This window comes from Perissodus microlepis, chromosome 5, assembly GCF_051167445.1.
Source record: "Perissodus microlepis isolate ML-2025 ecotype Zambia chromosome 5, ASM5116744v1, whole genome shotgun sequence".
Classification (NCBI taxonomy): domain Eukaryota; kingdom Metazoa; phylum Chordata; class Actinopteri; order Cichliformes; family Cichlidae; genus Perissodus; species Perissodus microlepis.
In genome coordinates this window covers 4,810,897-4,836,474 of record NC_140465.1, presented here as the reverse complement: position 1 = coordinate 4,836,474, position 25,578 = coordinate 4,810,897, and the positions used below count along the sequence as shown (strand labels likewise).

Sequence of the window (25,578 nt, the reverse complement as noted above, 5' to 3'; positions counted from 1 at the left end):
AGATCGTCTCATAGAAGTGACACCAATCTCTGGTATTATCAGAGAGCAGGTGACTACAGAAAAATGAAAGGAGAGAAGCTGGTAAATTTGCCTGCCAGTACCGCAAAGCTGTCGATATTTGAAGATTCATGTTTTTTTCTTCCAAGATTTGTTGGGGAATGTTGTACATCTGTTACTATCCTTTTTCAATCACTGTTTCTGCATGTGTATTTTTATATCGATGCTAATGTTTCCTTGGACTTGACAATTTTTTGCTGTGTTTCTTTTGATGTGAATCAATGAATGTTAGACGAGTCAAATGGAGTCTACTCATAACAGACATTTGCATGGACACCGGACACAAAGTGAAATTAGCAATTTGACATGTGATTCTGGCCAAATGGTGAATTAAAGTCAAACTTGTTTCCTATTTACTTATTTTTTGTCTTCAACAAGAACATAAAAAGTCTCATTTAGTGCCAGTAAACAGATATATCAGACTATTCATGTAAGCTAGGACCCAAAACAAAAACCCCAAGAAGACAGCTCCAAATAGCCCCTTAGCTTTTTTAAGAAACCTTTGTTTCCCACAGTGCATTCGAAACTATCACTAAGAACAGTACTCAAGATTTCTGATTTCCATCTGTACACTGTACACAGATATTTCACACTATAAGCTTGTTATAAAAAGACTGAGTGTGAATAAAAATACTTTCACACCATTTCTATACTTGTTATTTTCTCACATGCTGGTACATTGTCACTGTAAACCTCGTAGCAAATGTTGATCTATGTCTGCCTAACAAGCATTACTAGAATAACAACATAGCAAAAGGATTAGTGTTTTTCTTTTTTCTTTTTTTTAATTTTATTTCTGCAAATAGGAAAATAGCATTTCTGGTATTCAAAACAAACAAACAAACAAAAACAAAACAAAAAGAAAATATCGCCTGTGCTCAGGCATCACAGAGAGAGAGAGAGAATTGGATGATGATGATTAGGGAATACAGGTCTGGATGTAGGTCAGTAGAAGCAGCCTGGGGAGGCTCAGACACAAAGACAGCACTGGTTCAGACAGATAAACACGTCTGCCCGTCTGTTTCTACGCTACAGAGCATGGCTGCTTGGAAAGAATGAAACCTAGGGTTTCCAGAATGCTAAGAATCACAGATATAAGAACGATTGCTGTGTAAATAAGTGCTCTATTTTTGCGCTTATCCATAAGCACCAGTGTTGCTCCAGCTAAAGTTAAGACTGCCGGTAGCCTGCAGTTTGTAATTATAAGTGCCTGTTCAACAGAGATAATCCAGCTATGTGAGGTGTTACGCTTGTAATTACAGCCTATTTTGTGAAGCACCGGTAGGTTAACAAGCACCACAATGTTGAGATCTAATAACAAACGGTAATACCGACCGCCACGGGCAGTTGAACCTTCCTTACAAAAATTGCTTCACTATTTTTTTTTTTTTCGCATTTTGCTGTTCCAGTGCATTTTATGGAACTGCCATAAGAGCAGGAGTGTTTTCTGACTGTTTCTCACGTTTCACTAGCACAAGTGCACTTGAGACCAGCAGACTCAGCTTAATGGTTTATGTGAACGGGTAGAGCGGGACTCCAAATCCCAGAGCATAATCAGTCCGACATTCCACAGACTGATCGCGCTACAATCAAACTCACATAACAGACTGAAAACCTCTCCAGGAACACCACTGAATAGCTTAATGCGCTGATTGAAAATCCTTGGATTTCAAAACAAACAAACATCTATATAAAGGCTACAAGCTGTACACATCATCTGTGTCCTTAATATTCAGTACACATTATATTGAATATGCTAATACAAATGATTGGATAGATGTTAGCTGCCTTTCCAGCTATTCATACTATTAGCTTTTCTTGCTGCTATAACCAAAAAAATAAACGTTTACAGTAAGTGCTACTGTAAATTAAAAAAAAGAGCAAAGTTTCACATCACTGTTGCACCTTATAGGCCCATAACTACTTTGTGTGTGTGTGTGTGTGTGTGTGTATGTTTTTTAAGCCACATCAGTGGGCTGCACAATGATTTCCAGAGAACAAAGAGCTTATAAACCGTATAAACGAAGGTGTCATTTTCATCCTCCCACAGAGGGCCAGAACAGGGATTTCAGGTTTGGCAACCCCGTGTTCAGAGTCACAGTTAAATAAGAGCAGTCATATGATAACAGCAGGCTCAACAGAGGTTTTGTGAGATGGACAAAGGCATCGATAAAGAGATTAGGACATACTGGGACTGAGAAAAGGCATACAGGTCCAAAGCATTTTGGATCACGACTGGATGAATGCGATCAAGGCCAGAGGTGTGGTCCAGAAAACAGGGAGTTTTGCTCAACTTGGCCAAATTATCAGGGACACCACCAGTTCAATACGACTAAACTATCTCTGCTGTGAGGAGCCTCGGCATCACTCTGAAAGTACTTTCAGAAGAATTCAGAAATTGGGAGCGGGTTTCCGAACTCTCTCGCGCGTATCGCGTTAACGATTAGAACACATAAGTGCAACAACGGAAGCTTCATCTGAACCATTTGAACCCTGAAGTTTACCTTTGAGGAAGCAAATCGATTGCAAAAGTAGAAAAAACAAGATTCTATAATTACAGATGCTGCCATTACTGGTTAGCACTCTACTTCCCACAGCACCTGGCAGCTTGGTAACTGGAGCAGTGGGGCACGCAGTGGTTACATGAGGAGCCCTTATAAGAATGTCTGCTGCTCTGCATTCTGCCACGCATGAGTGCGCAAAGGCCAGGAAATCCACTTTGAGCTGACTTTTTCCTGAGGTGGCTGCTAGCTCTGTACAATATGAGCAGCTCACAAGGAGCACTGAAGGTAAAACAGAGGGGAGGAAGAGACGGGACAGAAACTTTGAAGTAAAACGGCAGCCAACTCCTGAGATTCTTCTGAAAGTCCAGCTCGTAAAGCACCAAAAGTCCTGAGGAGGCCCGGACCCTCACCGCGCTGCCCAAATCGAAGCTGGGCAAGGGAGGCACGGCAGGTGTGGGTGGGTGGATGCTGGGCAGGGGTCAGGTCAGCTGAGGGTATCACACGGTGGCTCTGATAATCCTGCTGGGCCTGGAGCTGCGGTGGACCTTTGTGTGTTTGGAGAGGTGGTCGCTGCGGGCAAACTTCTTCTCACACAGTGAGCACTCGTAAGGCTTGACGCCCGAGTGAGAGCGGCGGTGACGAGACAGTTCGTCGGAGCGGGAGAACCTGGAGACACAAGAGCAGAGGGGTGGTGTTATCCACAGCTTGAAGGAGGTTTAGAGACACACCAGCTAACATATCCATTAATCGGGACATACCAAATCCCTTCCTCCCAATGATGGATAAGATTACACAAATTAATATTGGATTTATTATATGAATCAAATCCATTCTTATGTTTTGCAGTTAAAGATGAGATATTTGTAGAACTTCTGCCAGCAGATCTCCTGTGTGGGAGGTACAGTAAAGGTTCAGGAACTTCTGGGGCCGAGCGTGCTGATTGGCCAAATGTTTTTGTGCTTTTGTAAGTTTTTTTTTTAAAAAAAACCTGCAGGTCATGTTTAGCATTCACAGAATAAAAGTGGGAACTCTGGCATAAAGAGAAGGATTTATCTTGTAATTGCTCACAGTCTGTCATTTAGTCCTGTAACAGAGAGAGTAGAACAGCTAAGAAGTGACTATTATCTTCACAGAGCTTCAAACTTAGATAAGGAGCTAAAACAAGTCTCAGTCCCTTTGGAAGTCCCTGACATCAATCCTCAAAACTAAAAGGCATTAAAAGTCTTTAATGACACAAACGTAATTACCATTCCTTATTAAGACTGAATAAGCTGGCAATGGGTAACAGGAGACTGAGAGGCTGAAATCAATATTTAGCAGATGAAAATGAGAAAATGATCATATGAAACAGTTTCCGCACGCTCAGTTACAAATTATTCTTTATTAATATGAAGCACTCCAGTGCGTTAACAGCCCTGGAAAAATCTGATTTTTTTACCTCACTAATCATTTAAGGCACCACCTCAGCAGCTGAGGAAGGCCTTGTGCAGACACTGTAGCACAGGCTCAAACACCCCTCTCTCTTCATATCAGTGAGACCACCCGGGGAGACCAACGTTTTATGTTTAATAACTACCATCTCAGTCTCATCGGTGGTCATCATCACATCTCAGCTCACCTCACAGGTACTTTTCAACCACCTTTGCCCCGCCCTAAAACACACAATATCATAATAATGTATGTATGTTCCCTATCTTACAGTTAACTGAACGCCGAATGGTGACCTTACAACTGCGTTCACCATGCGCATGCTTGTTGACGTTTCATGCACATTTGGTACGTTCATCTATTTTGTTGATGTTCTACATTTGTTAACGGTTTTTATCTTCGACGAAATAAGCCAGTGTAAAAATGCTTAAAAGTGCAGCAGAGCAGGCGACATCAACATGAAGATAAGATCCCGAAGGCTGGGTGAGCATAATCATATCATGAGACACTTTCTGAAGCAACCTGCTGGGTATTAAATCCTCAATATCTATTTGATTATTTACGTTATTCATATTATTTTGATGTATTCCAAATTTCAAATAGTTTCATTGTTCATAATAAATTTGTTATATTTTTACTAAACTACATGCAGGTCTTTGCTAGCCTTTTAGATTTTTTCGTCAAGACGTCAAGATGAACGTAATATAAAGAATCTAACATCATGTTGTTTTGAAGAATACTTGAATCTCATAAACTCATGAGCTAAACATTTACTAAGGCCACAGATCAAGTGTCATTTTGCTGTAGGCTTCGATATAATCGGACTTCATTTTGCAGCCAGAGGTGCTGCCCCCTACTGACTGTTAGAAGGAAAGCAGGTTTTAGCCACCTCAATACTGGCTTCACTTCCCAGAAGTGGAAGCTTCACACATCTTTTAAGTAAACTGTTTTTACATGAAGGTATTCATATAAAGTTATGCTAACTTATGTGCATAATATTGTCAATTGACAAAATAGCTTTGACAATTGACTGCTGATTACCATCAAACCTTTGGAGCCAAAGGGAAAAAAACACTAGACAAAAAGCACTTCTAGACACAAAGCTTAATGGGTTGTTAACCAGGAAGATGCTTTGTTAAACACGTAAAGTATAACCGAGATGGAAACTGAAATTCTTTGTTGCTATGAAAGTATTCTGTGGATGCATAACAAACCCTTGTGAATAAAGGAGCAGCTGAAATTGTTTATTCTTCTTCCGTTTCCTCATATTGTAATAAACGTACTGTGGCGTGTTTGTGCAGGGTCTGTTGCTCTAAGTAGTCTTGCTGGATCAGGCCATCTGCTTAATCAGTGCCAACAATCAATCGGGGGGAAAAACCCCTAAAACCTCATCTTAACTGTTAAACCTGCTACAGTCTGCATCATGTTCCGTACCTCCATCCACACTCGGGCCAGCTACACGTGTAGGGTTTCTCTCCTGTGTGACGGCGGAAGTGAGCTTTCAGGTGGCTGCTTTTGGTGTACATCTTCCCACAGCCTGGGTGGGAGCACTTGTGGACCCTTTCAGTAGGTGGCACCCTCGTCATCCGAGGAGCCATTGCTTTTAGCACACCGCCTCCATGGCCCCCGACCCCAGTCAAGCCTGTGATCTCCAGAGTCCTCATAGTGATTGGCAGAGGGGCGATCTTTACATACTTCTGGTCAGTTGGCTTGTTATCACCACTGTTTAGTGATAACAGAGTGGTGTGGGTGGAGGGCACCTGGGGAGCCAGCAGGGTTACATTTTGTCCTGTAGCACCTTGAAGCCCCATGACCACATGGGTGAGCAAAATCCCACTTTGGGCCCCTGCAGGAGAGCCTGCTGGATTCTGGGCCTGGGCCAACGGAAGAGGCTGGAGTTGGAGCACCAAAGGAGCACCCAGGAGCACCGGTGGGGACAAGGTGGGTGGTGAGGGGTTAACTTGGGCACAAGAAGAAGGGTCTGCTGGAATGGGGCTATTTCTCCCGCCTTGAGTGGCATCTGAGCTAGACGTGCATTGGGAGGCATCAGTCTTTGGATCATTGATAGTCTCTGAGGAAGCAACCGGGAGAGCGGAGGCAGGTGGAGGGTCAGCGGAGCTGCATGGTTGAGGGGAGGCCTCCTCCTTTGGAACAACCATCCCATCTTTGACTATTTCCATCTTTTCCCTCAAAAACTCTTCGATGTCCTCCAAGGTTGGGGAGAACGGGGAACAGGGGTGGAACGAGAATTCAGGCAGCTTAGGCTCCTGACTGGCAGCTTCCCCTTCTCCCAATTCTCCCAAGAAAATATGGAGACGCTTTTCTCCATCCTCATCCTCCTCCTCTTCTTCATCTTCCTCATCCTCTCCTGGGCTGGAGCTGTGCAGAACCTCCACTTCCCTGGCTTCTGGGCTGTTGCAGGAGGCCGAACTGCCCCCCTGGCTGCGGTCTCCGTCCCCGAGGTCAAGGGAGAAGAGGCTGCTGCTGTCCCTGAACAGGTCATTTTCCAAACTCAGCATTCTGCTGCTGAGAGACACCATTGATCCTGTCCGAACGCTGCAGAAGGGATGTAGAGGAAACTCGATCCAGAAGAGGAGACACAAAGACCTGCAAAGGCAGCAGTGAGACCAGATTTTATTACCCAGCAGAAAGTAAAAAGGCAGGAGGGCCTGAGGACCTCAATGACTCGATTATTGACTTCAAAATAAATATAGTCGATGCATTTGGCAACAAAAAACATTTTTCTCCTTCAGTTTTTCTCCTTAATATTCAAGTCAAAGTTATATTGTAAACTCTGATTATGTCAGAGGGTTAAAACTAATACTGGAACACAGAAAAAGAAATGAGCAAATATTCTAATGATGCACTGAATTAGACATAGACTCATATATCAGTCAACCAGATCACACACATATCTGTATAAACGTACCAGGTGGTCCAATATCGATAATATCTATAAAAACATATGCAGGGTGGTTGGGGTAATGGCATCATTTAAAATTTCTCTTTTAATACTGGATGTCCATACATATAACAAGTTTTGGCAGATGAGTGCATGGCATCCTCTCAGTCACACTGTTGCAAAACTTTTCATGCATAGCAGCATATTAGGACCCTGGCGGACAGCTGGGCCTAAGCCCCCCCCCGAACCAATACACTGTTGGAGTTTACCGATCTATCTTATTAGCAGTTTTTAGACATATAAGAGGCTTGAAAAATCTCTGTGGTGATATTTTATGACTTTATACTTTTTTAACAAATGTCCTGGGGATGAGCTGAATGATTTGCTGCTGCATGCAAACAAGGTTAAACATGATTCGGTGCTCTCCCGCTGGTACATGCATACTTTCTGGGCAGTTTATTTCCTGCTTCTGTGAAGAGAAAAGTAAGAATGTACGAGCAGGAGTGTGAGAATTCCTTTGTGGTGCAATGCAGAGTCTACTCCCAGTTAGTGTAAGTCTCTGGTCCTCACTTGGATAAATAAATACTTTGAGCTCTAATATAACGTTAAACAAGTCAGGTACTAAACGTGGACTCTGACAAAGGGCCCCCGTGCAGCACACTGCTACAGCATCAGGGCACAACAAATCTGACTGTCATTGTACTTCAGCAAGGTTACCACCTTTCAACTATCCACTCGAGTGAGAATATGGGAACCCCGGGGGGGGGGGCGGTTTAGTCATTTGGGTTGAAGCGGCCCTTTAAATAGAGGCGCTGCTGTACATTTACAGTATTACTAAGTATCAATACCAAATTTTCAGACAGTTGATTGCTCATATAAGCATTTTATTTACTCAATGAATGCCACACACTGGAAATCCCGTTCCTGTGTGAGGATAACTCATCTAACCACAGCAGCTTATGACACAACTAAAACATTTTTATTGTCACCGGGCTATTTCCTGCCCAGTTATTTTAGTGACTAACAAACATGTCTGTTTATACTGCTTAGAATAATCCATGTAAGGCTACATGTTGCATTTTAGTTATATTTATTTATTTACAAGCATGCCAATAATAAACCACAATAAACCTGTGGCTCCACTCTGTCGCCTTGGAGATGCACATATGGATCTTATGGAGATCCAACAGCTAGAAGCAAAAGGGCCGGCTACCAGGGGTGCCACCAATGGGGGTGCTGGGGGGGCACTGGCCACCCCCTCAAAATTTGCTGGTCTCCCCAGTGGCTTCCCATTACAAGATTGTCCTATGTTGGTAATTCTAATAAACGTGAGCACAAGAGAGAGGACGCCACCCTCTTATTTGATTTTCATATGTACCAATTTTCTAACTAGGCATAGAATTCTTCTCTTTTTCCCCCATATTTTTCAAGTAACCTATGTTTGACAACAGCATAATAAAATTGGAAATTATATTTTTGGTGTGCAACCCCAATATTTTTAGTGGCCCCCATATGGCGACCCCTATAAAAAAATTCTGGCGGTGTGTCTGCTGTTGAACCAGGGTTCACATGGACTCAGGCCTACACCACAGGTGCCCTGTAACCACAGGCTGGCTTTTATTTTGTGTGCTTTTGCAGCTTTTATTTTTTAAAGTCATTTCCTAAGCTGCAGTGCATTTGACCTCTCACGTCCATGGCAGTGTTGGTGCTGAAACACAGAAAAAGCCTGATGTGAACGCTAAACAATGTAAGAAACAGCAACCCTGTCTAGAGTTATGCAACAAGTGCTGGGACCCCAAAACGCATCGGGACTCAGATTTAATCCGATGGAGGGTCCCCGGGAGTGCGTTTACATCCCCTCACATGTCCGCAGCCCTGATGTTTAAAGCCAGCGTCCTGATCACAATAACCCCGTGTGCTTATGTAAAGGCTGTTTGTGGGTGCTGTCAGAGGGCACATGTGGCAGCAGGGCCTCGCTGCTCGCGCAGAGCACGGCCGCTTGCGCAGGGTAAACAAGGGCCGCACAGACGCGCCCACAAACACGCCAGAGAGTGCGAGCGTCGGATCACCGAGAGAGAAAAGATGGAAAATCCACGGCCCGACTGCTTGAGAAACAAGCGAGCGCTCCTCCGACAGCATGGCAGTACAACTGTGCCCACTCAGACATCCACGAGCCTCAAGTTCGCCTGGGTCATAAAAACTGCTCTATTTATACTCCTCGGTCTTTCCGGAGGAGTCGAGCGGCGCGATCCCGGCGGCTGCTTCGACCTACCGTGCTTCAGAGCGGGGAGAGTGTTCGCGGAGGTGGCGCAGTCCACGGCTCTCCGTGTTTCGCCTTTATTTCTCGTCTCCGTCGTGTTATTGTCGTCGCGCACTCGCGTCCCGTCTTTGCCACGGGTCCATGTTGGCATTTCTTTTCCCAGCGTCACGTGACGGCATCGCTGCACAACTCGGAGGCACGGGTCCCTTTCCGCGTCTTTGATTGGACCAGCACCGCGGAGGCTCGCCCAAAAAGGAACGCGCTGATTGGCTGCCGCTCAATAAATTCTGACTACCATGTGTTGTTAGAGGGGAAGCTGTGCTGTTTTAACAGGATGCACCGTAGCCAGCAGATGTGCGGGGAAGGAGGTGGAAGTGGGGGTGACGGATACACTGATAAGAGGTCAAGATTAACCTGGGCCATCAGACCAACCTGCAGTTACTGCTAGAGATAAAGCTGCCGTGGAAGCACTGCTACCCAGTTGTCTAAGTTCCGTGAAGCGAGAAATCAGGGAGGCACACAGATAATCTGTTTATATCAAATAGCACAACATCCACCCATAACATGGATAGATGGATGGAACAAACATGCATGTGGACAGTTGGATGAAACCTGTGCAGGAACCAGAAGAACCTGCAGACTCAACACTCAGAGGCTCCAGCCTACCAGAAGATTCAAATCTTCCAGTTGTGGGGCACCAGTGCTCTGAATCACGTGACCGTGATTTACTCCACCTATGAATCTTTTTAGGTAAACTTGACTATCCCCTTCACACACCATTGGTCCAGAGCAAAAGGAAGAAAGTGCCCGATATTAGAAGTTTCTTTTTAATTTTTCAGTGTCAAAAATAAAACACTATTTAGAAGATTTAGAAGGGTTGTTACTAGTTTGATAACTAATCCAGTGGAAATGTTGCCTGTGCTTCTGATTTCCAGCCAACCTGAATAACATAGTCGCTAATAGCGACTCGCTATGATTCCTTAAAATCACAGACATGTGTGATGCGTTCACATTTGAGCTCTTGAAGTCCAGGTGTTTATGAGTAAAAATGAGTAAAAAGTGCACGAATTCATCATGAATGTAATGACAGGATACGTGTGACATATGTGCACATTCGAGCAGGTCATTAGCTCCAAATTTACATGAAATCAGGCAGAACTGTCACACTGTCTCATTCAAAGGAGGACAGAAGAGTAAATCATGCCCATGTGCGCCGTTGGCTCAGCAAGTTATCATCTTAAATGCGAAAGAATAAGAACTTAAAATCCCCACAGAAGGTCTGATGGCCAGAGGCATTTGGCATAAACAGATATGCAAAAGGTTCAAACTGCTGCACAAAAATTCACAATGTAGGAAATGAAGCCCCTGATGATCTAAATCTCCTGAGGTAGGACTTCCGTTATCCATCAGTCACGCTTTCACAGTCGCGTCTTTTTCATTTTCATTCTCCATGTTTTTTAAGTCTAACACAAAGTCTGCACATTTATTTTTCCCCTGTCAGGATGTTTTTTGAACTCAGTCGAATTTGCCATGAAGCTACGAGTGCAGACATGAAACTGGCTAAACTTGGACTTGAAACTTGGAGTTTTCAGAAATTCTGCTTTGGCAGAAGTTACTGCACCTTCGTTTACACGGAAATAACATTTTATTACCACCTTATCTATTTTTTCCCCTCATATTTACATAGATTAGTTATTGTTTCATTAAGGAATAAGCAATTAACTCATTACACAATAGATTATTTATGATTACAGGTGATTTAAAAAAATGTTGTTATATGCAGGATCTCTAGTGATCCAAAGCATATATCTGGTTAATGAATTAATGTTTTCGTGTTGTGCAATGAAAATTCGAGAGGGCAAAGTTGTAATTGTCACGCCGACCACACCGGGGCGCTGTTATGCTGCTGAAGAAATACACAATGATACAGAAGTGTGCTTACAGGATTAGTTCTCAACAGCATTTTGTCTGATACTGGAGACTTTTGATTACAACAGTGCTGCTGATGAAGATGTACCTGAGTAGTTAGTTTTGTGCCATCCGTGAATCTGGTTAATTAAAAGCATCAGAAGAGGAAGAAACTGACACAGATGTGGATTAACCCTTCTTCTAGAACGCAAACGTTTTCTGTGGAGAACTTCCCTGATTTTTAAAATTAATTTCTGTTGCTGTTGTTGTTGTTTTCTGGGACCAGTCTTAGTCCAGGTCTGGTTAACTTGCCAATAATGATCACAGCACTCTGAATGACTAAGTCTGTCCAATAAGCATCATTAGAGAAGTAAGGGCCGATTTGTTAGTCAGATTACCTCTGCTGGTACAAACACAGGTTTTCCAGAACAAACTTCCAGTGTGAGAAGTCAGAAGATTTCAAAGAAATCTGTGGCAAGCTGTGGCTGAGCTCATGTGGCTGGGGAAAAGCAATGGCTTGCCAGAGGTCAGTAATGATGCAGCAAAAGAGGAATGCGTTTTCACTTTGCAACCTTGCTCAGGCCTCTTCCAGACACCAAAAACTGACTTGCATTTTTGGCTCAGCAGCACTACATCACTTTCTGTGGCTCAAAAACAGTTTCATTACTGCGGTGTTGATATAAAGGATATTAGAGAAGAGGGATTTCCATCCACTACCAGTGTCCACTGATCACTCAGGTGACCCATTACTTCTTAATATTTAAGTCTGTTAAAATATTCACAGCAGAAGTACACTATGACAGGCCTGTGTTGTACTGGGACTGTGTGTCAAAAATAGATTTATATTCTGGTATGTTTTCAGTATTTAAGTTTGTGTGTCTTATGGCCATCATGCAAAAACTACAAGACCTACAGTTTCATGAAACTTGGTGGAACTTCTCCAGTTATAATGAGGATCTGGATCACTTCCCAAGTGGCCTTAGTTTTCTTTTATATTGAGTTCATTTGTTTGCTGTAAGGCTGCAATCAACACTTTAAAGATAAATATATCATAAGATACTATTTTCTGTTTTCTTTAACAAAATTATTCATTGATGAAGTCTTTAATTATCAGAAAATAATCTGAAGACAAATACACATACGCATTTTGAAACACTGACAGTTATTAGTAATATATAATACAATAAACATTATCAATTCAATTTTATTTATATGGAGCCAAATCACAGCTCAAGGTGCTTTATATTGTAAGGTAAAGACCCTACAATAACACAGAAAAGCACAACAATCAGATGGCCCCCTTTGAGCAAGCACTTGGCAACAGTGGGAAGGAAAAACTCCCTTTTAACAGCAAGAAACCTCCAGCAGAACCAGACTCAGTCGTCTACTGCGACTGGTTGGGAGTGAGGGGAGGAAGAGATTAATAATAACATCATAGTTCAAGTTTTAAAAGAATTTTAAAGTCAAATTTGTTTGAGCACTTCAAGCATCTCCTTGTGTGAGATGTGAGAGAATCTCGGCACAAAGTGTTGACGTGCTGAGAATGATCTTCATGCTTTGGAGGAACTGATGAAACGCATCCTTCTTCTTCTTTTTTTTTTTTTTTTACCTCTGCCAGCAGCTCACTGCTAGGCAAAACCAAACTTCACACCTTGATTTATACTCCATCAACATGAAAGCTGTAATATTCCACATTATTTTGAGGACAGAAAACTTTTATTTAAAAAAACTCTCAACATATCAAGATCACATTTGTTAATGCATGTACACTGTTAGAAGAATGAACATATAAAAGTTGCCCTGCAAGGATACCTTCATGCATATACACTTCATGCTGTGCAGCTTTTCTGTTGTGCAAAGGGGCCCTCTGGTGGTTTGGAAGGGCTATGGAACTCAGACAGAAGATGAATCTTTACACTAAACGTGACTAAAATGGGAAAAAATTAAAGCCAGTAAAACAACACATTTATTCACATGCCATGGCTACATTTCAAAGTATGACTTTTTAAACCTTCTACCATTTTTTAAACCTATAAGATTCAGAAAACAATTAGGACAACTTAAAAACAAAATCCCCTGAGCGAATTCCCAAATAACCTATAAACTTAGTGCAATTAAGTGTCTCAAACAACTCAAACACATGTAAATATAAAAAGAAAAGAAAAATCTCAGTCAGAAGACCCCATCTCTAAATATATCCCAGAAGTATGACACATACAAAACATGTTTTGCGTCAATAACATTTCCAGCTGAGCATTTTTACATGCAGTTGTGTCATTTTCAAAACTATAACCTCCAATGGTGACGAATTTATATATATATATATATATATATATATATATATATATATATATATATATATATATATATATATATATATATATATATATATATATATATGGTAATTAGTACAGCTTTTCCAGCACGTCAGTCAAACACGTGGTGAATTGGGGTATCTGGGCTGCCTCCTGATTAATTGACAACAAATTACATGTCATGTCTACTTCAATAAATTAGGGCCTTATGGCTGAATACAAGATAATGACATGAATAAATACAAGGTACTGGCTCATTGTCCCTTTTAAAGGAATCCTTCAGCTGCACAATTTCCAGACAACTTTGATGAGAAAGATGACATCAGTGCAATATTTCAGCCTCCCTGGTTATACTGGATGCACACGTGGACTCAGAGTAGATAAGACTGCACAGATGTATTGTAAACTCAAGCTCAAGTCAATATTGATCTGTCCACACCCTCTTCTACAACAGAAGGACAGGGAGTGGAGAGTTCATTTTACCATAATATCTCAGCCCATCATGCGTAAGAGTACAACCACTACAGCTGCAAACGGCTGGAACACACGGCTCAGAAGGAAGGTATTTTAAACATGCTTTCTAATCACTGGGTAATTAGGTTACATGCTAGCTGTAAATGAATCTTCATAGCAGCCAAGCTGAGCATATGGATGAGGAGACTGCAGCAGAATGCACCACACAAGGAGTGTCAAGACTCCAGTGTTGTTTCTTAGCAACAGCACACAGCAGGATATCATTCCCTGTCGTTCCCTATCCAAGAATACAAAAAACAAAGTTATTTGATACAGTGTATTCTGTGTGCTGTGTCATTTCACTCACAATAAGAGTGATGGAAACACAGCATTCATGGACCTTATTGTATTAAAAAGACACTACATTTGGCATGTGGTACGATCTTAAAGTGGCAGCATGATTCTTATGTGACTGCTTTATATCCAACAAGCTCCAATAGGTCCTTGAATGCCTATAAAAACCTGAAGAATGCTCTATGTTCCCCCACACGAGAACACTCAGGATCCACTGTTTCCAGCACATGACTCTTGTGTCGGCTGATGTTCCTGATGGAGACTCGATCAACACTGGAGGTCAGCGTGGCTGTAGACAACTCTTCTGGCAAAGAGCAAAGCCAGCAGGCTGAAGCAGCAGGCGCAAGCCATGTACACCCTCACGCTGTTAGTCAGCTGCACTATGGAACCGAGACACATGGCTGGCAGCAACTGCAGGTAAGCAGATGAAAAGAGCAGCATTTTAAATGCATGACCACAATTTACAAAGCAGTCCTTTTGAGTTGTAAAATAGCCCATCTTCATCTCTCTGTTAACCGCAAAATTGTCTTAATTGCTTGACCTGATTAAACTGTCTAAGAGTATTTGCAGAGACATTATCAAAGAGAGATACGGTATTCAGAGAATCCTGAATTCAAATCTATGGGAGGACTCTGCAGCAGCAAAGATGATGGTAAAAGTTTAACTTCCAGGGGGAAAGAAAGTTTTAAAAAAACAAAAACCTTTTCACTTTTTAAAATCAGGTTTTACGTCCCATGGAGCATTGAAGCATTGAAATGAAAGTTCCTCCAGCATGACTTCCAAAATAAGTGGCCAGGTGTCAGGGCTCTGTGACCCAGCATTTTGAGTTTGTTTTGTATTTTTGATTTCTTATGAGGTATTAGAGAAATGTTAAGTTCTAGTGTTTATAAAGTAGTTAGGTTTTAGTCTAGTTAATGTTATCACCCATGCTTCCTTTTTTAGGTGTCATTTCCTGTTCCTTCCTATGAAGGCCAGGTAGACCGGTAGTGAGCGGCTGTGAAATTGGACGGTCTAGCCTTCAGTTTTGCGTCACCGCTGTCTCGGTGGAGTTTAATAAACTCAGGCGTCTGCTCCTTTCTGTGTAAAGTATAACAGGACACTGGCGTAAATTCTCGACCATCTCACACTTCTGTTTAATCAGTTCCCTGTTTGGCGTTTATTCAGCGGTGTGAAAACTATAACTTTAATCTCAGCAAAACCGATTTACTCACGAACAAATAAAACACTGAAAAAGCCAAATAATTACATTTTTAAGTTATCTAAGTGACTTATATATCACGTTTAACCTGAGTATGGAAAGACTGCGGGGGCTGGCTGGGCTGCGCAATGAATCCTGGGATAGGTTGGGCCACGAAGGACACACCCGACCCATCCTTCAAATTCGGGAAAAGGGAGGACACATTTGTCGGCTGCATTCGGAGGAGTCTGCGAATTTGGACAGCCTTCATTGCGTCGCTGTGACGTAATCAGCCTACAAATGCGGCCTCAGGAGGATGCAGCCCATGAATTTGGACACCCCCACTGTATAACTTTTAGTTATGTCCGTGCCCTCGTATGCCCTTGTGTTTCATGTCTGCATGTTCCATGTCCTATTGTCAAGCTCGTGTTGTCACAGTCTACGTCTCATCATGCTTCCTGTTTTATTTTGACAGTCTCTTGTTCCGTGTTCAGTGTGTTTGGTTTTGCTTCCCCTGTGGCATCGTATTCATTTGTGTCAGCTGTGTTCCACAGGCGTTTCCACTTCCCTCATTATGCTTCTGTGTATTTGAGTCCTCTGTCTCCCGTTGTTCATTGTTGGGTTGTCTGTTCATCTCACCTCATGCTACATGGATGTTTCTCTAGTCTTGGTTATCTCAGGTTCTGGTCATGTTCATGTTAGATTTATGGTTATCGTTACAATTCCATGTCCTGCGTTAGTTTTTCCCAGTTTTCTCAGTTTATCATTTAGTTTCTCATCCCTGTGCTTTTGTTTTGTGGCAGTTATCAGCCTAAATGAACGGCTCACTTTTTGTTAAACTTTAGTCCTGTCCCTTGTGTATCTACTTTCGGGTCCACTCCTCAAACACACCAGCCATCCGGCAGCAGTGATGGGAATAACAGCGTTACAAGTAGCGGCGTTACTAACGGTGTTTATATTTTTCAACAAACAGACGGTTGAAGCTGTGTTCAGCTTACCGCATCTTATATCAGTTGCTGTCTATGTAAGCAATCTGCGCGCTCCCGCGGACGGCAATCACTTTCTTGTAGACGATCACTTTTTGGCACAACACCAGGAGCAAAGGGGGCAAAACAATCGCATGAGTGCTGCTGTTTGACTGAGGAAGAATAAAGTAGTCGTGGTAAGCCAATCACATGACCACTTTAAGATGACAAAGCAACAAGGTGATATATACCAGTTTATAAATTGTGTTGATAGGCCACGTAAAACCAGAGTCATGATAAACAATATATACGTGTGTTTTTTTCTCAATGGTTTCGTCATGTTTACCGTCTAAGGACAGTGCAGCGAGCACTCGCTGCTTATGAGCAAAAAATAAAAAAACAAAACAAAAAACAGCCCGTTCGTGTTGGTGGAAAAATGTACCATGTCGACCAATCAAAAAATAATATGGCAACATGACATTTGGTTGTTTGGGAAGAGGGGGAAGTTTTAGGAGTGACGGAGAGAGAGAGAGAGCGAGTTTTGAGATGTGAGAGATTTGTGACGTTTAGCATGTTTGGAGTGTGTAGTTAATGTGTTGTCTTGTGTAGTTAGTGTGTAGTGTTGTGGATAGTTTTGTGTTGTGTGTCAGAAGAATGAGGCGACTGCTGTCTCCAGGTGAAAAACAGGAGGAGTGAGAGGAGCACCTGCTGTCAGACCTGCAGGTATCAGGCTGTGATGTTCTCCTTTATAGTGGACAGAAATTATTTTTTTTGGAGTGGCACAAATAATTTGTGTGGCATCTCATTGAATGCAGAACAGCTGATTGTTCTGTAAATAGTTTGAAATGGTTATTTGAAAAAGGGTAAAAGGTAAATGGCTTCAAATAACTTTGTTGTTTGCAAAACTTATGCATATGATTTTAAAATTGACAATTTATATTTGCATTTAAAGGTCTGAAATATGATTCAATAAACATGTTTGTGGTTGTTACAGTAAAAATATAACTTTTTCTACTCGGATTTATGTTTTTTGTCTGATTTTAGATCAATTGTGTTAATACAGTATATCAAAATGAAAACATAACCGTAAATTCAGACACGTGAGGTTGTGCTGAAAAGAATGATACCAAACAAGGCAAAATAAATAGTTTTTAAAGGTGAAATGTAGAGGAAACATCAAAAGTAGTTAAAATGGCCAATTTTACCCTGGACCACAGAGGGTTAAACATTTTTTTTTTTTTTTTTTAAGTAACGCAATAGTTACTTTTTAAGTAATTAATTACTTGTAGAATCTTGTAACTCAGTTACTAACTCAGTTACTTTTTTGAAGAAGTAACTAGTAACTATAAATAATTACTTTTTCAAAGTAACTTGCCCAACACTGTCTGGCAGTGACACCAGGAGTATTTCAAGAAGCCAACCAAGCGGCGAGATTTGGTATAACTTTACTTGATTAACTCCAACTGATTAACTTAACTGATCAATAAATGCAATTAGCTGTTCAAAGAAGATCTGAATATACTTTATATCACATGAAATGAGATCAGGTACACCACCAATTAATTCGGCTCCAATTGCCCACCTATACCTGGGAGAGAAGGTACGCGCCTTCCAGTATTGCCATGTCAAAGCCCATCCCTCTGTTTGAGATTTGTGTGGAGTCTGCTTCAGCTCTATCACCTCCAGCCACCAAAAGTGATAGATGTGGCGACTCAACAGAGGGCTCTGCCACAGGAGGTATCAGCCCCACAGCTTGGTGCTTAGCAGGTGGACCACATGAGGGAACAGGCTTAGCAAGTGTTGGGTCATTACTTTCAGTCCGCTCAAGAGGTCTGGGTCTGGATGACTTGAAGAAAATCTTAAAGAGAAAAGGTTACCAATTACATTCACTGTCATCACTAAACAATATCATCTGATGTAAGGGGGACTTGCTATGTTTCGTGATTTTACTTGGTATGTGTATGTGTCTACTAATCAGAGCATAAGTCATTTAATAGTCTGAATATCAAAGTAAACTTGAGCAAGATACTAAAGCCTGGGTTGCCCCGATGTATCCATCAGAGTAGTGTGTGTGACTGTTAGATTACCAGCACTTAGGCACAGGAAATGGTGCTTGTATGAATGCATGTGAAAATGGGTGAATGGGGCTAGTAGTAAGACAGCACTTTGAGTAGAAAACCACTATATACATACTAGTCCATTTACCATTCTAGCAATGTCCAGCCTGCCAGATTTAATGACTGAATAATTGACCAGACTGAACAGTGTGATTAAAGGCTGCGAAAACCAATCAAGGTGGGTTGCTGAGGACCGATTGCTGGCTCCAATTTGAAGCTATAAAGAAGAAAAATGCTTTAAAATAGTTTTTGTGTGTCACTTTCTTTGTAATAATTTGGAAAACAATTATTTATAATTGTATATTAATTGTAATTAAATAAATAATATAAATTATGGTGATTAGCCAGTTGTGATTTACATCCAGTAGTAACAGAAAGTTGGTGGTGAGGAATCGTTAACAGCAGGCAGGTAGCTTGTCTCATGCTAACTGTTAGCTGCTAACTTGACTTGCCTTGTGGTTTCTTAGTTGTTGTAACAATGGTAATTATGCCCCAAAGATGCCTGACCCCAAAAAGGTCAGGCATATACACCCATCAAGTGCTGAAGCAGCATCCACAACAAGTTCCTGTGATGCCATGCTATACAGTAAAAAGACAATACACCCTCTGTCAGTTCTTCCGTTTAAGATTTAAAAGGATGCATTTTCTTTTCACCATGACTGTAAGTGGTTTAATTCTCAAAGGGAAATGCATGCAATGGTAAATTTAACAGAGCTGTTACGAGCTAAATGTAAGCTTTAATTATAAATGGCAGCCAAGCACCGAATGTAAAATTCTGGATCAGTGCTGATGTTAAAAAGAACAACCTGACTGACAGCAGATATTCATATTCTGTCTTTTGATTTTGTTGCTTTTTATTTCCAACAAATAAATATTAAAAGATTTTTTGTATCCTTTTCCTCACAAACACTGGACTTCCTGAATATTCATTCTTCATTCTTGCAGATTTCCCACTATATCACACACAAGGCTGCACACGGTGTAAGTAAGAACTAACCTTTCTGTCTGAGTGATAGAGACACAGCAGTGTGTATGGCAGCACCTGCAGGACACAGAGTGTGTACCCCGTCACAGCAGCCATGACAGTGACCATCATCACACTGTCTGAGACACTCATGACGGTGGTGGCCAATAGCAGAAGAGCCACCCCACTAGTGTATACCACTTTGGCTCCCAGCAGAGCCACCCAGCGGTCCATTAGCGTAGAGCACAGCACCGACACTGCACACTGCAGGAAGAGAGCCAGACTGGCCATGCGCACACCTGGACAAGAATCAAGTGGTTTTAATGCAAAACATAATCTCACTGACTGACTTCAACGGTTGGAAGAACTTAGCCTACCTTCATCATAGTGTTTCCTTTCCTGTGATTCTGGATCTGCACCCGGCACTCCCTGGTACAATCCCTCCCCCATAAAGTCAGCGAAGAAGAGCATGACACTCATCAGTGCCATCCAACTACACACCTCCGCCACAAAAAGTCTCCATATGACCTGTGGCACATGTATGCACACCACATACAAATGATGCAGCATTGAAAGACCCTCTGATGCACGTCGACACAGCACATCACGTAAACAACGAGGCCGAGGTAGGAAGGGGAACGGGCAGCATCTGCTCCCCAAACTTTTTAAAGGGGGATGAACAAGAATCTTCCTCTCTCCTCTGACTCCTGCTTCCTCCTTGATGCAGGTTGTGGAGAGGAGGCAGCCGAAAAATAGGAGGGTGAGCAGGGTGTAAACAAAGGCCTCTTGCCCTCCCAAATATGCTGCTATGGGCGCCTGGCTCCAGTCCACGGAAGGAAGCAAAAACCTGGAAAAAATACATTTTAAATGTTGAAATATTAGGTCTTTTAGGTCTGTTCACTTACTTGGATGCTGTGACTGTATTGTGCCTGTTGGAGAATTTTTTTTTATCTTACTATTAATACAGCTGTACCATAGGTACAACAACTAATATAATGATGTGTCTTTGTCCTGTCTTTCTCCCCTCACCCCCAACCGGTTGCAGCAGATGGCTGCTCGTCCCTGAATCTGGTTCTGCTGGAGGTTTCTTCCTGTTAAAAGGGAGTTTTTCCTTTCCACTTTCTCGCCAAAGTGGTCACTTATCGGGTTCATCTGAATTTTAGGGTTTTCTCTGTATTATGGTAGGGTCTTACCTTACAATATAAAGCACCTTGAGGCAACTTGGCACTATATAATGATAACTGAACTGAAATGAAGTATGAGACACAACCAGTTCGGAAGAAAAGATAATAAGTGGCTTACCCCAAGCATCCCCCCAGGCTTGTCATCAGGGAATTAACTGAGAATGCTTTTCGGTTTTCTTCCTCCCCGGGGAACAGATCTGACAGCAGGGCAAGCAGTAGGGTGAGACAGGCCTGAGGAGACAACCTGAGAGTTAGCTGACACATGTAATTATGATACTCAACCAAAGCCTCCGAAATGAACAAAGACTTATTCTTTCAGAAATAAAAAATAATAATACAAGTGTTTAATTGCCAAAGTTATTAAGTGAACCAGGAAGGTCTAGATTTGATTTTAGGGGTACAAAAATTCACTCATAACTACATTAACTACAAATTTAGCCTCGGGACAGAGAATCTCATACAGTAAATTGATTAATTTAGCAATAAAATATTCTATCTTCTATATCTTCTTCTGACTGTACTGTATTTGCTGGATGACGTAGATTAGGTGTGTGTTCATGTGAATGTGTTATTGTACATGTTTGTGTGCCTACGTGTATGTGATGGCTGGAATGAAGAAAAACGAGTATTTCAGCATTCTGAAATACTCGTTTTTTTGTACAGTTGAAAACAGACATTCTGAGGGTGCAGATATTAATAATGTCCAGCCTAACAGCCCCAGGTTAGTGGCTCAGAGTTTTACTGCTCCATGAGCATTTTTATTGGCCTGGGAAAAAGCTAATATTTTCTTTTTTTCTTTTTAAAAAAATACTAATATCATTTTATGAATATATTTCATGTTATTTCACTTTAAATCTGAAAAATAATGTTATGTAAGTGTTGAAATGAGTATGATCTAGTACCCATGCGCTACTTTAGATTCGCCCCTGCTTGCTGCAGGTATCAAAGGATGGCTGCTGCCAACCTTCAGCATGCTGCCTGATTTAAACATGGTTTAAGTTAACCTCTTAAGCCCCAATGCCCCCTGATACGGGGGCAAAAGGCAGGAGATCAGGTAGGCTTGGGGCTTAAGAGGTTAACAGTCCATCTACATATTTTATTACAACAGCTGTAGCTTTCCTTTTCAGTGTAAAACAAACAGCGGTGGATTGAGCAGCTACAAAGTTTACTTTTCTTCACGTCAGTGCTTGTTAAATAGGTGCCTTGATGAAGGACTGCCGCTAGCTTTTTCCCAGTAAAGGTTTTAATGGTGATTACAGGAACAAGCACTGCTGCTTTAAACAATATAAAAACATTTTCTTTCTCTACCCCTTAGCTCACTGACTTGCTAATGGCTCCACCTCTTTGCTCTTCGTGGGTGAGTGTGTAAACAGACTCTAAATCCACGAAGCATCGAAGCAAAGAACTGATGTCCAGGATTAAAAAAAAAAATAATAAAATCTACACATTTGGATTACTTGATGAATTGTTGCAGCCCTAGGCTCATTTAATATATTTACATCAGCCGGGTTGCAGTAATGATCTGCTATGTCGGGTATCTCCTGTTCAGAGGAGGTGTTGACTGCACAGACCGATTTGCCATCTAGGACACGAGACTGTGCTCTGTCCATGTTGGTTACAACTGGACCCCTGGAAGAGATCCCTGTTAATCCCTCATCTAGTTCCCAAGAAGCACGAGAATAAGAATTAATAGTATAACTGAGTATATATTTTTTATTTTTGTACAACTTTACTTGTAAAGTTTACTCACCTGTGCGCAGAACTCGACAAGGCATACAGCTGCAGCCTGCATGCCAGCTTGCACCCAGTGAGGGTGCTGTGGTGAAATCAGTAGAGTCAGGCGCCTGGCTTGGGGAATTATTTGCAGGCCTAGCAAAACTCCCAGGCTCAGGATCCAGATAAAGGGCGTGCGTCGACCGAAGCGCCCTCTCCAAGAATCACTAGCTGAGCCGATCATGGGTATAAAGATCAAGCCCAAAACTGGAGTCACAGCTGGTAAAAAGAAAGACCCTGTTAACCTTCTTAGTGGTCCTCAAAGCTCAATCATTTACCAGGGAAGTATCAGATGGGATCTAGTCATTATTTTTATGGTATAATGCACTTAAACTTCTGTTGTAGTCGTACTTTATCTGCACTGACGACATTACAGATACCAACAGTCTGGGAAAGGTTTACAGCCCGCCCAGCGACAGTAAAGTCAGCTAGTTAGTTAGCTAGCAAGAAAGACATTTACATTTTTCCGCTTAACTTAGGACTTAGGTGTATCCATTTGTTAGCTTAATAAATATTAGCTTTCTGCTATCTTGCTAACGAATAGCCACAGTACTCGGGGTTCTCCAGTGTTATTGCTTTTCTTGTTTTTGATCAAACTGCATGCTGTTCGGTTTTAAAACCAGAGACGACCATTATTATCAGGCAACCAATATGGCAGCTGTGAAAAACCTCAATGTAAGGCTTAAAAACAAGACTTGACAAAGCAACAAGTGATGTCACAGTTGCTACGTCCATCTTTGATTCTGTCCATGGATCAAAGTCGTTATTGAAACTAAGCTACCTAAGATCCGCTAGTTTTAAAAACATATGAATATATGAAAACTATTGATAATGAAAAATCATTATATAATGACAAAACTAAATGAAGCTATTTGAATACATTTCCTAGTTAGTAGTTGTAGACATGCACCGTCAGCACTGGTGCTTCAAACAGATGTTTCAAACACACAAACAGAACATCTATAAAATTGTAATGCTTGTGTGATTTTTTTTTTCCCTCCACTTACCAAGCATCATAGTCATGTAGCGTTCCTCCATGCCGGCCTGCAGCAGTAGAGGTGGGATGTAGACAGTCCCGGTAGCCATGCACACCTCCAGGCCACATGATAAAGTGTTCACCAGCAACAACTTCCACATCTGACACTGAAACCACTTTTTCACAACCATCTTGGCTCTTCAATTTTTTATTTAGTGTCTTATTTGAATGTACAAATGTCTTTAGTCCTGATATGAAATATTAAGTTAATGTAAAGACAACTATTAAACAAAAGGGTTTCCCAGAGGGGTTTTGGCTGGTCATCAGTTTTGGACAGCTTCCTTGTCATGATGTGCTTTGTGAATGAAGCGGTCATCAGAGAACAGCAAAGACAACTTTCTTAAGTTTCCTTTTTATTTGAGGTTCCATTAGCGCCCCAGCAGAGGCCGGCATCTTCACCTGCCAGTGTGGTGTCTTCCTGCGTAATTCAAAGAAAGCACAGCAAAGCCTGAAAAAATCGTTGTAAAATCTGGAAAAAGATTACCTTCTATATCTAAATGTGAAATGGGGAAAAGTCATTTTGTTCAATCTATTAGCAAAACCTCAACTCCCATTTTAGCCATTCACCAACTCACATCAATCTACTGAGTCATTTTCTGTTGGGCAGACCATCACTGTGAACTAAAACTAAACTTAGAATTAAAGAAACACTGAAGAAAAAGTACATAAAAACTAGACTTTTGAACAAGATGGAAACTGACTGAAACAATACTGTGCATCAAGGTATGTATAGATAACTGAAAACTAAAACTACATGTGAAAAACCTTTTAGTTAACTAAAAAAAAAAAAAAAAAAAAGACTTAAAAAAACCTCTAACTCTAAAAACTAATAAGAACAATTTCGTGAATTTCGAAAACGGAGTAAAATAAAAACATGGAGGTGACATGCTTAGTTTTACTACCTGTATGTATCCGTATGTTAAAAAATGTAATACAACTTGTTTTTTTCTGTCACGCACATTAATAAAGGATATTTGTCGTTTTAATGAGAAATCTTGTGCTTAGTGGCAATTAAAAGGATTTTAACTGGTTCAGTATTTATTCCTGATAGAACTTTCTGACTTCCTTTCATTTTTTAGGAAGTATCATCACTGCTTAGAAATCTATGAACATCGCCATAAATGTGGTTTCAGTGTGTTTCTTGCTGTCTAGTGTCACTTACACTATTATCTATAGATTTCAGTGAAGGTGTAAACATGACTGTAAAATCATCTGGTTTTGAGGACTTTTGAGGCTATAGTCTGAGCTCGTCCTATCCATAAGTGACATGTCCCTTCCCACACACCTTAGAAGCGCTTTGTTGTTTCTTAGGAAAATGAATAGTACCTTTAGGCGTTAGACGTAGAGAGGTATAGAATGTAAGGTGTGTCAGGGATGTAGATGATTATTATGGTTTTAAGTGTTGCTATAAGTACACAGAGCTTTATGGCTCTTTGAATTCTCACAATGTTAATAATACTGAGAATGACCGACAAAGAAAACTGCATAATTTGTTAATATGTAACAGTCTGTTTCTTTGTGGTATGTATGCCTCCTGCTTACTGTAAGCTATTGCACACAATTCATTCATTTCCTAATGATTTCATCTGGCACACTGTGTGTGTGCATGTGTGTTATTCACTCACTTGTTAAACGAGAAGCTCCTCTTTCTCTGAGACACACTCTAAAACATTAAGCAATAAACCACTAGTATTTTTATTTCCACTTGCCTCATCAAAGTCCTTTGATCTTTCTTCGAGCAGCAAAAGTTGTTTGAAAAGCCAGCAGTGGCTACTGGTTTTCTTCCTTTAAAGTTCAGTAGCCTGTGGTGTATACAGCTGTGTATGTGCTGCAAATGACAACAAAGGTGAGATTATTACCCACGTCACGCTTTCTGTTAAGGATGTGGGCGGGACTACAGTTAGTACTGACATTCCTATGTTGGGTTTGTTTTTACATGTGTGTTCATATGATTTGCTCAGCTACTGTTGATTTGTAAAGGCTGACACTTGTTGGGGCTACATTTGGAACAACTGAAAAATGTGTTCATTGTATTATTTTTTTTTAACTATTACTAACTTACTTTGAAACTCAGCACTCAGTAATCTATAGTGCATTTTCTTTTGTCACTTCCTGTAACTGTAGCATAAGCCCGATGCAAATTATTGCATAATGCTCTGACTGGTTCAACAGTAAATATGA

At 41.2% G+C, this 25,578-nt stretch overlaps 2 protein-coding genes across 2 annotated transcripts; both read right to left on the bottom strand.

The window, feature by feature from the left end:
- Positions 1-393: 393 nt before the first annotated feature.
- Positions 394-9,346, bottom strand: LOC146386422 (uncharacterized). Its single transcript, XM_084927467.1, has 3 exons — positions 9,164-9,346; positions 5,424-6,596; positions 394-3,227 (listed from the first exon to the last, which is right to left on the bottom strand). The coding sequence occupies exons 2-3, from the start codon at positions 6,527-6,529 to the stop codon at positions 3,059-3,061; spliced, it is 1,275 nt and encodes a 424-aa protein (XP_084783593.1). The 5' UTR covers positions 6,530-6,596; positions 9,164-9,346; the 3' UTR covers positions 394-3,058.
- Positions 9,347-13,476: 4,130 nt separating this feature from the next.
- slc45a3 (solute carrier family 45 member 3) lies at positions 13,477-24,109 on the bottom strand. The gene is made up of 7 exons (XM_084927463.1): positions 23,369-24,109; positions 22,339-22,580; positions 20,707-20,819; positions 19,782-20,251; positions 19,438-19,703; positions 17,912-18,181; positions 13,477-14,592 (listed from the first exon to the last, which is right to left on the bottom strand). Exons 1-7 carry the CDS (start codon positions 23,526-23,528, stop codon positions 14,449-14,451), a joined length of 1,665 nt encoding a protein of 554 aa, XP_084783589.1. The 5' UTR covers positions 23,529-24,109; the 3' UTR covers positions 13,477-14,448.
- Between the last annotated feature and the right edge of the window lie 1,469 nt (positions 24,110-25,578).

Bases quoted from the DNA above. Each gene is read 5' to 3' on its own strand.
- LOC146386422 (XM_084927467.1), bottom strand. From the start codon at position 6,529: ATGGTGTCTCTCAGCAGCAGAATGCTGAGTTTGGAAAATGACCTGTTC. The intron at 3,228-5,423 runs GTACGGAACATG...TTGTGTCTCCAG, and splicing joins TGGCCCGAGTGTGGATGGAG to GTTCTCCCGCTCCGACGAAC.
- slc45a3 (XM_084927463.1), bottom strand. From the start codon at position 23,528: ATGGTTGTGAAAAAGTGGTTTCAGTGTCAGATGTGGAAGTTGTTGCTG. The intron at 19,704-19,781 runs GTAGGCTAAGTT...ATTCTTGTCCAG, and splicing joins AAGGAAACACTATGATGAAG to GTGTGCGCATGGCCAGTCTG. The intron at 14,593-17,911 runs GTATAGGTGGGC...GCTTACCTGCAG, and splicing joins GCGCGTACCTTCTCTCCCAG to TTGCTGCCAGCCATGTGTCT.